Source organism: Pipistrellus hanaki, assembly GCF_964339955.1.
Source record: "Pipistrellus hanaki genome assembly, chromosome: 6".
Taxonomy (NCBI): domain Eukaryota; kingdom Metazoa; phylum Chordata; class Mammalia; order Chiroptera; family Vespertilionidae; genus Pipistrellus; species Pipistrellus hanaki.
In genome coordinates, this window is record NC_140508.1 from 23,262,851 (window position 1) to 23,278,451 (window position 15,601).

The following is a 15,601-nucleotide window of genomic DNA, read 5'->3' on the forward strand; positions in this document are numbered from 1 at the left end:
ACCAACTAGGGAACCTCCTCCTTTTGCAAATGAAGTGCCTAGAGGTGCCCAGCTCATAAAAGAGAGCCAAGACAAGAATCCCAGCTGCTGGGAGTATGTTGATTCCTTTGCTCCATGCATTGAGTCCCAGCAAAGCTTCCTAGAGCTGGGATTTGCCTGCTGCAAACTCCATAGTTATGGCTATTCTGGTTTCCTGGTATAAAGATGATAAGGATGCAGAGATACATCATGGTGGGGCTCTGGTCTTCAGAGACCAGCATTTGATCTCCTTTTCATATTGAGAATATATTTTCATGAACTAAACAGTTTTCTGAATGAATCAAGAACAAGGATTTCTATATTCTTACTTATAACCAAAATCACCACCACCACCACCACCAATCCCCCCAAAAAACAAACAAAATAGTGGCACTAGAACAGCTTAACTGGGTTGTATTTTCCCATCCTATTTGAAATAGCAGGCATCACTATGACCATTATATTCGTAGATTATAATGTAAAAAATAAATAAGAGATGGCACAAACATTTTACTTTTCAGCTGGCTCTGGAGTATGGAAGGATTATAAACTTGCCTTCAAATATTTTTACTTGGCATCTCAAAGTGGGCAGCCCCTCGCCATCTACTACCTGGCTGAGATGTACGCAACAGGAGCAGGAGTGTTGAGGTCATGCAGAACTGCTGTGGAGGTAAATAATGAGATGTTTTTAAAGCACTTTTCATTTATCATACAGAAGAGGCTATACTGCCCTTAAATTGTTGATGCCTTTGATTTTATAAACATCACCTCTTTTCTCCCAGTTGACAACATGAGCACTGACATTGGTTAGGGAGGGAAAGCACTGATGTAACTCAAGCTGGAAAGGGAAGAAAAGAAATGATCCCTCTCCTCTTGCATTTGGCTTTTCATCAAGTTCAGAGCTCCCTCAAATGCAGTTAAGGAGCTCTGTCTCAGCCTTCAATCAAATCACCAGGACAATTTGGCACTTCTAATGGGATTAGTCAATGCAGTTTGGGAATCAAAGGCTTGATCTAGCCTGGAAAATGTAGTTCACTTCCTCCCAAAAAGCAGTGTCTTTAGGTATTTGATGATTTGGTTGACAAAGTGGATTGTTTCAGCCTGAGCCAATGATGTACTTTTCAAAAGAATGCTTTTAGGACCTTAATGCCCTTCATTGATTTATTAAATACTTCAGCTGCACCAATATAAATATATCCATGTTGCAATCTGGCCCCTTCTGAAACTCAGTTCAAAAGCTGCCAGCTAATAGTCTATCTTTAGATTTGCTCCTTTGCCAACTTCCTAATGAATTATGTATGGCCAACCTCTTTTGGTTACATAAGGGCTATTCAGCTAAGTTGACATTTGTCCCCATAGAACTCTCACAGCTCCCTCGTGATTATGTCACCTACAGCCCCAGGCACTTTCTTCCCTTCATTTCCTCCTTTCCATTATCAGCTGTGACCTTATAACTCGCCCGTACAGAGCAGCAGTACCCAGAAAGGCCCATTTAAAAAAACAGAAGTCAATGTAGTCTTGTCCTGCCAAATCACCTATAAGTCAGGAAAGTTCATTACAAAACATAAAATGAGCCTCAGGAAGTTTCAGCTCAAAACAAAACAAAAAACAAAAAAAAATGCACCTGTAATCTTTGAGTCTATGAAAAGAATTAACTCTTAACCCTAAATAATTTGCAAAAGCTATGCTTTAGACTGGAAATGCTTGCCTGACCAGCCAGCAGGAGCTGAAGACTGATGCCATTTATCTTCTACCTGGAATGAAGTATATTGTCTAACTAATCTACTTGGTTTCTTTTCCTATATACAGCTTTATAAAGGTGTCTGTGAACTAGGCCACTGGGCTGAGAAATTCCTGACAGCATACTTTGCTTATAAGGATGGTGATATAGATTCTTCCCTTGTTCAGTATGCACTACTTGCAGAAATGGGGTATGAAGTAGCTCAAAGCAATTCAGCATTCATTTTGGAATCTAGTAAGATAAGTTAAAATTCCCTAATCATACATATTCATATATGATTTCACTACAGGAGTATTTTAAGTCTCCCTAATGGAATATCTCCTTTTTTTTTTTTTTTCTTAGAAAAAGCTAAAATTATTGAAAAAGAGAAGATGTATCCAATGGCACTTCTCCTGTGGAATCGAGCTGCCATTCAAGGTATAGAACCAGATTAAAAAAAATGAGCACTACCTGGTCCCTGTCCACCATTATTCATCTGGTTTGCTCCAGCTGAGTTCTTGGGATAGACAAAGAGGTGCACAAGTAGGTGGTATTTCAGGTCGGACTGATGTTAGGATCAGCCTTTGGTTTCAGGTCATTTCCAAAATTCTCTTTTCTCCAAGTCTCAATTTAGCAAACCATATGAATTTTTCTGTGACTCTGTCTCAATGGCACCAGAACAGTTGTTTGACTCATGACAGTTTTGCTCAAGAAACCAATTTTTGGGGGTCTGGCTTCATTCACTCATTTGTTGAGTTTTTTTTTTTCTGAATTTAATCAAAATGTGGTCTATGTTATGTCTCGATGGGTTTATAGGTAAAATGACTTATGGATCTAAGACTTGCTTGATTTCTCTTTTATTTTTTTTTCTCTTTTAAAATATCACGTTGATGATTGCCACAAACTTTAGATCTTTATTATAACCATTAGCTTGTTAGCATCAGAAAACAAACAAACAAAAAGCAACACCGAGTTAATTAGCCAGATCCTAGTCCTTTCTGGAGCCCTGCTGATAGGGATCACATGCTCACATGCAATAAGGAATGTTAAGATAGCATTCGTGGGGAAGCTTTGACAAGTGGCATTTGCATCACTATGTCTCATTCCATTCTTTCCCTACAATTATATTACTGAGAGCTGAGAGATACTGCAAAGCTGTCACTGTTGGCATTGTGAGGAACTCTCTTGCAGTAAGAGAGCAATTTTGCTTCCAATTAAGTTTCTTAAAATCATCGCATGCTGAGGCTAAATCGCCCTTTTCTATAAGAAGGGAATGGGATAAAAAGTGATTCTCAGTTGATGTTAATATGAGGCAGAAGAAAAAGTCACAGTGGTGCCTCCTCACACCCAGCTGAACTGGTAACACAGCAGCAAGCCATCCAGCCAATTTTAGTGAGAAATTCCCTAAAAAAGAAGTCTATATTTTCTAAGTGCAATAAAGACCTTGTTTGGAGTGGAGAAACAACACCAGCAACCTCTCAGCTGTGGCAAATTAGCCCAATTTCAACAAATACTTGTTTATTCAAAGCCAGAAAATGGTGTGAAAATTGCACCGAGGAAAAGAGCCATTGAAAATGAGGGGAGAGGGAATAAATGCTGATGGACAGAAACTTGACTTGGGGTGATGAACACACAATACAGTGTGCAGATGATGTGTTGTGGAATTGTGCACCTGAAACCTGTGTAATTTTGTTAACCAGTGTCACCCCAACAAATTCAATAAAAAGGAAAAAAGACAGATACACATACACAAAAGAAAATGAAGGGACATTAATATTAAACAGAATTCACAAAATGTTAGGCCACTAAAAATAATCACCTGTCACAAGAGAGGTCAGGCATGAGTGTCCCCAAAAATGATGCTCCCTTGAGGTTAGGAAATCTGATGATGAAAGTTTCTAATCAGTCTCCGGTGGTGCTTCTTTCCACAGTTACTGTGTGTGAGGAGGGTGGTGAGCCATCAGGACTAAGTCACCACTGCCTGTGACTATGAAATTGAAGGGGAAATCCCTACCCTTATCTAGTGACCCCTGGGAGCCTGTCGATATCCCTCCATGCCCAGTTATCTCCCTAATTAGGGTGCAGCCGAATCCTCAGGAGAACCTGATGTTCACTGCCTTCTATTCTTAGAGACCTCAGGGGTCCTGCTTATTGCTTGTACAGCTCAGAGGTACACAGAAGTCCTGTCCTTTTGGTTTATGGCCCAAAAGGAATCTTGGAGTCAAAGGAAGGCAGATTTGGGCAAAATTAGAGATTGAGTGGGTTTCTCACAGGGCTCCTGGGGCCTCTTGTCTTTCTAGGTCCTTGCAGACCCCTCTTCTGGGTATCACTTCTGTAAGGTCTTGCTGCCAGCTACCTGTACAGTTTGAAGTACTGGGAAGTAAATCCTGATAACTAATGTCTTGGCAGTTTAAGGATTGTATGACGTTACCTCTACTCAGAAAGAGCTAAAGATATCTGGCTTGTGGTATTACATTTTAATAGAGGATTCTGAAAGATTAAAAGAACTTCAGTATCCAAAATAATCAATTCCAAAGGATTTTAGGTATTGTACTAGGCCAAATGGAATTTGGAAGGAGTCCTGTAGCCCTTAGTGATATACGTCAGATCATACAAATGAACTCAAATGTGTTTAAGGAATATTAAGAAGGCTAGCCAGAACCGGTTTGGCTCAGTGGATAGAGTGTCGACCTGCAGACTGAAAGGTCCCAGGTTCGATTCTGGTCAAGGGCATGTACCTTGGTTGTGGGCACATCCCCAGTAGGGGTGTGCAGGGAGGCAGCTGGTCAATGTTTCTCTCTCATCCATGTTTCTGACTTTCTGTCCCTCTCCCTTCCTCTCTGTAAAAAAATCAATAAAATATATTTTTTAAAATGTTCTAAAAAAAAAAAAAAAAAAGGCTAGAGGATATAAAAAAAAAAAAAGTTACATGTGAGAAGGCTAGCTAGTCAGAGAGGCAGAAAAGGCATGACTTGTAGGTCAGGTAAGACATCTGGAAATCATCCCAAGTGCAAACTGAAGCACTGGGGGGATTTAGCACAGGGAAATAACATAATTTAATTTTACATTTTTAAAGATCATCTTGGCTGTTGTATAGAGAATAGATTAATAGAAGGATACTTTAGAAGCTATTGTAGTACTCCAGGTTTGGATTAGATGGAGAATATAAGAAATATGTATGTTTTAGAGGAAGAACCAACTTGGGAATGGATTTGATCATGGAAGTCAGGGAAAAGAATTAGAAATAATTATCCTAGATTCATGTCCTGCACATTGGTGGTGCTGGCCCTGAAATAGGGAAGAAACTGATGTGTGTGTGTGTGTGTGTGTGTGTGTGTGTGTGTGTGTGTTTGTGTTTGTGGCAAGAGGAGGGGGCCTGGTAGCAGGGTGTTAGAAATCTCTGTTGGATGTTTTAAGTTTTAGATCTAAGCAGTGAAGTCAATAAGGCAATTATCAGAGTATGGGGCTTAGGAAGAGATAGGACTGTAGATAATATATTCAGGAATAGTAAACATAAAGATAGCCACGTAACTTGATGAGATTACCTAGAGGAAGAGTTGAGATAGAGGAGAGTAGTGGAAAAAGGAGGGTTTGGGGAAGGAGAGAAAAAAGAAAGAAGATAAGAAAGGGAAAAATGGAGTTGAATAACAAGCCCTTAATGTTCCAAAATTTAAAAGTTGGGTAGAGAGAGGAGTCAGGCAAGGGTGTGAAAAGGGAGGCTTATGAGGTAGAAGGGAAATCAAGGATGCATGGTCATTTATGTCAAGAGAGAAAAGTGCTTGGGAACATAGATCCAGTGACTCGAGGGCTGCTTAGAGGTCCATCGAGATGAGGACAGGGAAGAGGCCAATGGATTTGGCTGAATGGATTACCTTAAAATTAGCCATTTCATGGAGGAGGGGCAGAAGCTAGATTGGAGGGGAGGTGAAGTTTTAGAGATGGTTAGTATGAAGGGAATAGAAAAATGGGAATAGTTAGAAAGAGACACCGTGGGAGAAAGAAAGAGATGTGGTTTTTTTTTCATAGAAAACACCAAGTGAGTTTGAATGATTGACGGGATTCATCTAGGAAAAGAGGAGGAAACTGATGATGCAGAAGAGTCAAGTTTCAGAAGTGAATCTAAGGACAGAATGGGTAGAGTCCAGTTTCTCAAGAGTGACTTATCTTAAAAATATATATATATAATATATATTAAACCCCGACAGCATTGCTCAGTGGTTGAGCATTGACCTATGAACCAGGTGGTCATGGTTTGATTCCCATTTAGGGCACATGCCTGGGTTGTGGGCTCCGTCATAATGTGGGACGTGCAAGAGGCAGCCAATCAATGATACTCTCTCATCATTGATGTTTCTATCTCTCTCTTCCTCTTCCTTCCTCTCTGAAATTAATAAAATATATTTTGGGGTAAAAAAGACAATATTCTCAATTTTTATTGTTGTTAATCCTCACTCAGGATATTTTTTCCATTGATTTTTAGAGAATGGAAGGCATGGGGAGAGACAGAGAAACATCAATGTGAGAGAGATACATGTATTGGTTACCTCCCAGACAAGCCTCGACCAGGGCTGGAAATCGAACCTACAACCGAGTTAGGTGCTCCTAACCAGAATTAAACCTGGCACCCTTTAGTCCACAGGCTGATGCTCTATCCACTGAGTCACGGCTAGGGCACAATTTTTATTCTTTAAAAATATTTGTACTATAGCATGGGAGTTATCCAATAGTGAAGATAGCTAGCATTGGGTATAATATTTGTGTTCCATAGATGATAATTAATCCTGATTCTTGGATCTTGAGTGTAATTTTTTTCTTTTATATATGTTATAGGTTGAGTTGTTAAAAACTGAACATGAATCATTTATGTTTTTTTCTAATATTTCTACCAGGCAATGCATTAGCTAGAGTGAAAATTGGAGATTACCATTACTATGGCTATGGGACTAAGAAGGACTATCAAACAGCAGTCACACATTACAACATCGCAGCCCATAAATACCAGAGCGCACAAGCCATGTTCAATCTGGCCTACATGTATGAACACGGTTTAGGTACCGCAAAGGTAATTGAATTGGTAATAATCCAAACCTGGTAATGGCGGCTCTATGGGAAGGAGCAATTTATAAATGTTTTGCATTTCATTGATGTCATCAAAATGTAGAGAAAGGAAGGAAAAGACTTAACATTTGCTAAGTCCATCCCATGTGCCAACACATATTACTTACCCTGTTAAGAATCCTCTGATGTAGAAGTTATTTCCTACATTTATACCCAAGGACACAACTACAGAGTAGACTAAATCTGGCTGGGTGAGAAAGGTATTAAATATCAATAATGATAATAGCCAGGTATTGGTTTATTATTTAAATCATAGAACCACTCAACGAAATAAGCCTTATAATTGTCCTCAATGAATGCATCAAGAAACCAAAGAACAGGCCCAGCTGGTGTTGCTCAGTGGTTGAGCTTTGACCTATGAACCATGGAGTCACGGTTCGATTCCCAGTCAGGCCATATGCCCCAATTGTGAGCTTGATCCCCAGTATGTGGAGTGCAGGAGGCAGCTGATCAATTATTCTCTCTCATCATTAATGTTTCTATCTCTCTCTCTCTGAAATCAATAAAAATATATTTTTGTAAAAATAAAAAGAAACTGAGGACAGAGAGGTTAGTAGTAGTGTCAGAATTTGAACCCAGGACTGCCTGACCCCTAACTTTTTGGGGAAAGCCTGGGCCTTGCTTTGTGTCATCCTTAATGCTCAAGGATATATTTCACTTCAGTGTTTATAGTCTGGGCTGCTTCCCAGAGCCAAATAATGAGAGGTTATTAGCTTTTCTATGCTTTTAGTTTGTTTGTTTTTAATGATCTCTTTTTTTCTTCCAGTTGTGCCAGTAATTGAGAATTAGAGGCAGGGAATTTCCTATGTGACATCGGTTAATGGGCCTCATTGCAATCAAAGTATAATACCTTCTTCGGGTCCTAACCATCCAGCAGTGAAGATCTCTGCCTTTCTGTGCTGCCTGCCCTGTGGCCTTTTAGCAGATCACTTTTTCTTGTTGTTGTTCATCCTCACCCAAGGATATATTTTCACTGATTTCCAGAGAGAGTGGAAGGGAGGATGGGGGAGAGAGACAAAGGAAAGAATGAGTGCGGGGAAGAGAAACATCGATGTGAGAGAGACACATTAAGTGGTTGCCTCCCACATGTGCCTCAACTGGGGCCATAGATTGAACCTGCAACTCAGGTACATGCCTTGACAGGAAATCAAACCGGCCACCCTTCGGTGCGTGGGCCAGTGCTCTAACCACTGAGAACACTGGCCAGGCTGGCTGATCACTTTTCATTAGCCCTAGTACCCTAAATAGTAGAAAGAATATTAACCCCAAATTTAGTCTGTTTTCCCCATTTCTAGAAGCTGAAAGCTCCCTGTGTTTATGGGAAGTGAGAGGTATTGGGATTGGATTGTATAGCTGTATTAGGTGATTCTTTGGCTGTTATTCTGCCACACCCAGTTCCCCTCTAACTGTCACCATATCTGCAAATCAGAATAGTGATACCTGTCCTGCCCCAGGCAGCTTCAGAAAGATAAAGCTTTACTTCATCATTCCCCAAGGAAAACAACCATAATGGAGAGAGAAATGTAGTTTGTATAAAAGATAAAAGTGATCCCACCTCTTAGATTAAATTCAAATTAACTCTCCTATCCCCATCCTACCCACCCCCAGCTGTGCCAGAGGGTTTTCCGCCTTGGAGTCACTGCTGATGGCTCCCCTAGGCACTTGCTTCACAATGTTAAATAATAATTGTCAAAACCTACATTTCATACATTTAGAAAAAACTCTGAAGTTTCTCTCTGAGTTTCTGACTTTCTGTTCTTTTTCTGTCAGGGTTCCTGTTTTATCACAGGGCACTTTGATCAGTCTCTCTCATTCACAGACATTTTTTTACAGAAAGTCTCTGCATGTAAACATGCGCACACACACACACACACACACACACACACACTTGTAAACGCATACACATACACAGGTGTGCTCAACCTCAGGCTGTGATATGGAAATTTTAGATTTAGTTAATGAGGGCCATTGCTCTTTGTCTTTATTAATTCCTTCTGTTTAGCAATTAGAAAATAATAACCAAGTACTGTAGTCAGGTGCCAGCATATTAATTTTGTTATCTCACAGTCAGGTTAACAAGGAGATCCCACCTTTTCTAATCCTCAAAATGAGTATGCTGATGTTCCAGGGATGGTTAATGAAAGCAAAACAACAATTAGAACAGGCTTTCACAGCACTTAAATCACCCAGTGATTACACATTTGCTCAGGAAGGCACTTCACAATCCTCTTTATTAGTTAATCCTTGTGCAAACCCGTGGGAAAGGTGAGTATAATATTATCACTAGGCTTTCTCTGAGAATCAAAAAGGGTGTAGTATGGAATCAGGTTTCGTAGACTCTGTATTTAAGCCTTCTGGGAGAAGAAAGTGAAATATAAATCAACTCTAAGTAAATTAGTGTAAAATATGGGACATGGTTCTCATCTATTTTTAGGAAAGAACATTGGGATTAGGATGATGTAGGAGAGTTATCCTAATAGCCTCACTGAAAAACATCTCACTCCTCAATTTCTGACTTCCGATTAAACTCAGGTTTTTGTTTGTGTTTTTTTTTTTTTTTTTTTTTTTTTTTTTTTTTTTTTTTACTTAAACTGTGGCCCAGAGCTGACTGCACCATTGTCCTGAGAACAAAAAATAACTATAACTACCTGGGAGAAGTTGGAGATGACCTCCCAATTCTAAATTTAGAAATTCTACATTCTATATATAATTCTATTTTCATCTCACAAGTTGTTATGAAACTCCTTCTCAATTTATACTTGCTTCAGAATTACTTCAGAAATTTAACCTAGGACAAAACCTGGTGCTCATCCCCTCCTGCCCATTCCTTTTGCCCATTTTCTGGTATAGGCTGGAATTTCTCCTCACATAGGCTTCTGTAAAGGAGCCTCCCATTCTAGCATTTTCCTTTGAGAAATAGGTCTGTCCACCAGTTAGTTCCCTGTAATGCCCATCCACAGGGAGGTCTCGCTGCTGCTGTGTGTCTCCTAGTCATAGGCTGTATCTACAGGCTCCCATCACATCCAAAGGAATGGGAGTGAAGGTGAAGGTGTCGCTTCGGGTCTAAGGTGGCTGAGAAGTAGATGGAGCTTCTCCCTAGTCTCCTTCCCCTTCCACTGGCTGAACGCAGAGACCCTGAGGCTTTAGGGACTGGCAGAAGCACGGGACAGAAGGAGCTTGGGTTCCTCAGTGATCACAAAAAGGAAATTCTCCGCTAAACAGGAGCATCCACTTGGATTGCTAAATATGTTAAGCTGCTGCTATTTGGGGGTTGTTACAGATATAAACATTTCTTTACTTAATCCATTTAACAAAATACTATCAGATTATTCTTGATAAAAAGTAACTTTGCTACCATTATTTCTCCACCTTTCTCCTCTCCCCCACCCAAAACATGCACATGCACGTGTGCGCGCGCGCGCACACACACACACACACAAATATGAGCAAGCAAACCAAAAAACAAATCTTATTGACTTTCTATTGCCTAATAAAGTCCAGACTTCTTACCCTGACCTACCCTTCCTTAATTATAAAGGCTTGATATACCACTATTTCTCTATTTATCACTATTTCTCTATTTATCTTCTAGACTACTTTTCCTTCCCTCTCAAAAGACCTTGAACCCTCCTGACCTTCGGTTACATATATTTGGTCATCTGAGAGAACAAATACATATTTCCTACAAATCACAATATTGCAACCTAGTAGATAACGCATTTTTTGGGGATCCTTCAGGGAAAATAGAAATTGCATATCCTGTCAAAAATAAAAGTAATGATGGCACAAAGCATTTTTATTTCTCACTTGTCTGGTTTGACCACCTATGGAGAGTTAGAACTGTAGTCTTAAAAACCAGAATAGAATTCTTTTCTGGAAAGGACAAGTTAAAGTTAGAAATTTAAAATGATCCTCTCATGAATATGTCAGGATAGAATATATACCTCTTAAATATGGTCACAGCCTTTCTTGAAATAAATATATTTCCTAATGAAATGATTAGAAATATGGGGGGGAATTGTGTGTGTAAAGCTTTATTACAGGAAAAAAAACAAAACAAAACAAAACAAAAAAACCTACAACCAACCAAATGCTCCCCAGTAGAAACCCTGTTACTTGAACTATTGTGTGGCAATATGTGGTTCCATCAGGTATTCTGTGGCCTCATTAAGTGAGCAGGCTAGAAGTAGACTGTTTGAATTTGAATCTCAGCTCTGCCACTTACAAGTCACATGAATTTGGGTAAGTGGTTTAACCTCTCTGTGCCTTAGTTTCTTCATCTTTAAAATGGGGTTATAATATCATCTGCCCTATAGAATTGTCATGAGTTTTAACTAAATGATAGTGATGACTGGCATGTAGCATAAGTATTTAATTATTAGCACTTGTTATGAAACACTGCAACCATTAAAAATAAAATATTATGGACCAGTGGTCAGCAAACTCATGGTATAATTGTTTGAAATGTATTGAAATATATTGAAAGCAGAAGATATAATATTACCCAAAGTGAAAAATTCCTGAATTAAAATTATATGTATTATATTCTTACTAGTAAGAATCTCTACTAATTATATATATATATATATATATATATATATATATATAGAGAGAGAGAGAGAGAGAGAGAGAGAGAGAGAGAGAGAGAGAGAGAGCGTGAGCGCGCCAGGGACCGTAACGCTAGAACAACTGGAATGACCAGTCACTATGACGCCCACTGCAGCCAGCAAACCAGCCTGATGTGGGGGGGGACTGGGGGGGAGGGCAGCTGGCCAACCTCCCGAGGCCCCTCTCCCTGGCTGACCTGCCCCTGATTGCACCCTTCACTCCAAGAGGGGGTGGGACTGACCAGCCAACCTCCTGCAGCACCTCCCCGTGAGTGGCCCTGCCCCCGATGGTCCCCCTAACCCGTGCACAAATTCATGCACTGGGCCTCTAATATAGATATATAAATGCTGGAATGCTGGATTAATATATATAAAATATTATCAGAGCTTACATCTTTACAGTGAAATTGTAGTTGATTTTTAAAACTTGTTCACTTCTATATTTTCAAAGTTTCCTTAAATTATCATTGGTATATTTATAAAAAAAGAATAAATTATTCAAAAATTACCTGTCCCAATATAAACTTTTTTTTTTTATTATTGACAATATTACAGATGCCCCTCCATTTCTCCTCTTTTGCCCCCTCCATCCAGTTCCCACCCCAGGCCTTCCCTATATTGTTATCTGTATCCATGGGTTATGCATAAATGCATATATATTCTTTGGTTAATCTCTTCCAGTCCTCTCCACCCCCTCCTCACTGAGATCTGTCATTCTGTTCCATACATCCATACCTCTGGACCCATTTTGTTTGTCAGTTTACTTCATTCATTAGATTCTACATACAAGTGAGATCATGTGGTATTTATCTTTCTCTAACTGGCTTATTTCACTAGCATAATAATCTCCATATCCACTCATGCTGTTGTACACTCTGGGGCTCCTGTATCATGTAATTCAATATTTTCGTAAGCCAGATCCTTTATTGCTGAAGAATTCTGTATCTTCTATACTAATAATAAAGGAAGGAATATGCAAATTGTCCAGGATGCTGTCACAGTAACATAAACAACCAAACAGCAGGCTGTGTGGAGCAACAAGACCAGCAGTGGGGTTAGTGAGGGGCAACCAAATGACTGAACAGCAGGCTTCATGGGGCGACCAGACCGGCTGGAGGGTTAGTGAGGGACAACTAAACGACTGAACAGCAGGCTGTGTGGGGTGACCAGGCCAGCAGGAGGGGCAGTTAGAGGTGACCAGGTTATGGGGGGGGGGGGTAGGGGCTGTTAGGGGGTAACCAGGCCAGCAGGGGTGGGGGTGCAGTTAGGGGTGACCAGGCAAGCAACAAGGGCAGTAAGAGGCAACCAGGCCAGTGGTGGGGGCAGTTGGGGGTGACCAGGCTAGTGGTGGGTGAGGCAGTTAGGGGTGACCAGGCAGGTAGGGGAGCAGTTAAGGGTGATCAGGCAGGCAGGTAGCTGAGCAGTTAGGAGCCAGTGGTCCTGGATTGTGAGAGGCATGTCCGAGGGCCCTGGATAGGAGAGGGTGCAGGCTGGGCTGAAGGGACCCGCCCCCCCATGCACGAATTTTATGCACCGGGCCTCTAGTTGAATTATAAGAAGCTATCTTGAACATGTGAACATTGTCACACCTTACATTTTAGTTAGAAAATTGATTAAGAAGAATTTGTAGATTGCTTTACATAATCTGTTAAATCACTGAAGTTAAAGCAAAATAAACACAAATGTACCACAGAAAGTTTAAGTGTTCATGGGGTAGGAGTACAATGGACATATTTAATGAACTCTAGTCATCATCAAAACACTATTCAGAGGAAATCTTTTAGTTGAGCCATTTGGATTTTTTATTAAATAGACTAAAGAATAGGGAGTCTTTTCTAGAGTCTAGTAATATAATTTATTTTACATGGGTTATCCTAGTTAGCCACAAGTGTTCAGAAATTTCTTTCTATGGGAATTTTAAAGAAAGATTTTCCTATCCTACCCCACCCTCACTATAATTTGTGAGGCTGCCTGGGCATTAAATAATTCTCACTATTTTTAGTATAAGCTAGTGACTAAATTTTCATGTTTGTGCCTCAAGAAATAGATTAATAACTATTGCCTGCCTCAAATAAAGATGAATGCCTGAGATATTGAAAAAGGCTGCCTTTCTTGAACGATTCATGTCAATATGCCTTTCATATGTGGGGTGGGTGACACGCCATTCTAATCTGCAGGGCACTTTCAAAATGAACACCCACTGGACTTGTTAGAATTAGAGACACAAATTAGGGGAGTTTCTTTTTTCTTTTTTTTTTTTTATGACATACATTTTCTCTATTGCCAGGAAGATTTTCTTAGAACCAGTCTTATGAATTTTAGTATTTTAAACAAGCTTATTCCTTTTTTCCACAAATCAATTTACTAGATCACAAAGCTTTGAGAAAACTTAAGAAATGACCAGCAGAACACAGCTGAGAGAGGACACTGCCCAAGAAATGGTTTAGCACAGGTCGCAAGGATTCATAACTATTGAACTCTGTGTAATGAAGTTCTGAGAGATGGAGAAGAACAAGAAAGAGATATTGAATGGCCACACTTTGTGAAAAATCTCTCTTCTTCCCCTTATTTTGAAAATAATCCACAGCCACCCAGCAAAGTACAATTCTGGGACTGTCCCAGGTCACTTCAATCTTTAAAAGCAACTCTGCTTAGCCTTTTCACTACATTGCTTTAGAAAACAAAGCAAACAAAATAAGCCATATCAGGTGAAACATTTTTTTAATGATTATGTGCCATCACATAAGCTAATGGTTGAAAGAAAGAAAGAAAGAAGGAACGAAAGAAAGACCCTAAAAATATAGTGTATCTTTTGAGAAATCCAATTTTAGCCTGAGAACCAAAATAGTTTATTCATTCTATTTAGTATTATCAGAGTTTTACTATGCCCTCAGCATATCATAAAACACTGGGAATTCAAAGCTAAGCAGGAGTCCAAGTCCTTGTCTTCAGGACTAAGAGACAGGCAAATGAATAAACAAATTCTATTAATGTCGGTGATGATAAGCGCATGAAGAAAACTAGGAATTTTAAATGCTTATTATTATCTGTATTGTTATTTGTTTTAGGGAACTGTACTGTGTCTAGGATTCTCCTGCCCCTTTAAAAGGAATCATACCTAAACTAACATCGGGTCCAGAGGTATCCAAGAAAGTGTTTGGAGATTACGTTTGTTTCCCATGGCTGCTGTAACAAATTATCACAAATTTAGTAGCTGAAAGCAGCACACATTTACTATCACACAGTTTCTGTAGGTCGGGAGGGTGGGTGAGCTGACTAGGTCCTCTATGTAGGCTATGCTCCTTACTGGGGCTCGGGGAAGCATCCACCTCCCAGCTCATTCAGGTTGTTGGCCAAATTCAGTTTCTTGTGCTCATAGGACTAAGGACCTCATTTCCTTGCTGGCTGTTTGCATTCCTTCTTATTTCTTCCCTGTGGCCCTCCACCAGTGGTGCGTGAGTCCTTTGCATGTGTAGAATATCTGACTTCTGCTAAGCTCTCCAACTTCCTCTCCTGCCCTCAGCCCTGAGAAAACTCTGTGGTTCAGAGCTCAGGTAATTATATTGAGTCTATCTGGATAGACCATGATCTCTCTGTCTTCAGGCCTGTAAGATATTCACAGGTTCCAATGAATAGGACATAACATCTCTGGGGGAGCCATGCTGCATACCCAAGATAAATTATAATATTTTACACAGTGGCTTCCGTTTACTTATGAGTATGGGCTGTTCTTCTATTTCTAGGACATTCACCTGGCCAGGAGATTATATGACATGGCTGCTCAAACAAGTCCTGACGCTCATATGCCTGTCTTCTTTGCTCTCATGAAACTGGAGACTATGCATTTGCTCCAAGATATCCTGTTGTTTAATGTGAGTTTGTCTCAAATAGGTCCCAGATCTCTGAAAAAATCCAGTGAGCAACTCTTGGGTGATGGAATGGAGGGGTCTACTCCCCTGAATAGAGTGGGAGGCTTGGATTTTTTTTTTTTTCCTAACAAAATGTCTTTTCCCAACAGTTTACAATGAGATGGAAATGGATAAAATTGGATGATACCCTTGGACAGTACTGGGATTTATTTGCAATGGGCCTCATTATTGCTATGCTGATCTACTTGCTTAAAAATCGCTACCGGTAG

The 15,601-nt window shown here is 40.0% G+C and overlaps 1 protein-coding gene across 2 annotated transcripts in view; it reads left to right on the forward strand.

Annotated features, from left to right (window-relative positions):
- Nucleotides 1–15,601, forward strand: part of SEL1L2 (SEL1L2 adaptor subunit of SYVN1 ubiquitin ligase) — a gene marked incomplete at both ends in the record, with an annotated part of 80,300 nt that extends 64,699 nt beyond the window's left edge. Inside the window, 6 exons of one of the 2 annotated variants that reach the window (XM_084887640.1) lie at nt 540–688; nt 1,828–1,993; nt 2,102–2,176; nt 6,628–6,800; nt 15,207–15,335; nt 15,482–15,601. In XM_084887640.1, the coding sequence (XP_084743766.1) occupies nt 540–688; nt 1,828–1,993; nt 2,102–2,176; nt 6,628–6,800; nt 15,207–15,335; nt 15,482–15,601 (812 nt within the window). The remainder of the gene's footprint in view (nt 1–539; nt 689–1,827; nt 1,994–2,101; nt 2,177–6,627; nt 6,801–15,206; nt 15,336–15,481) is intronic. The other variant, XM_084887641.1, reaches the window with a different exon arrangement.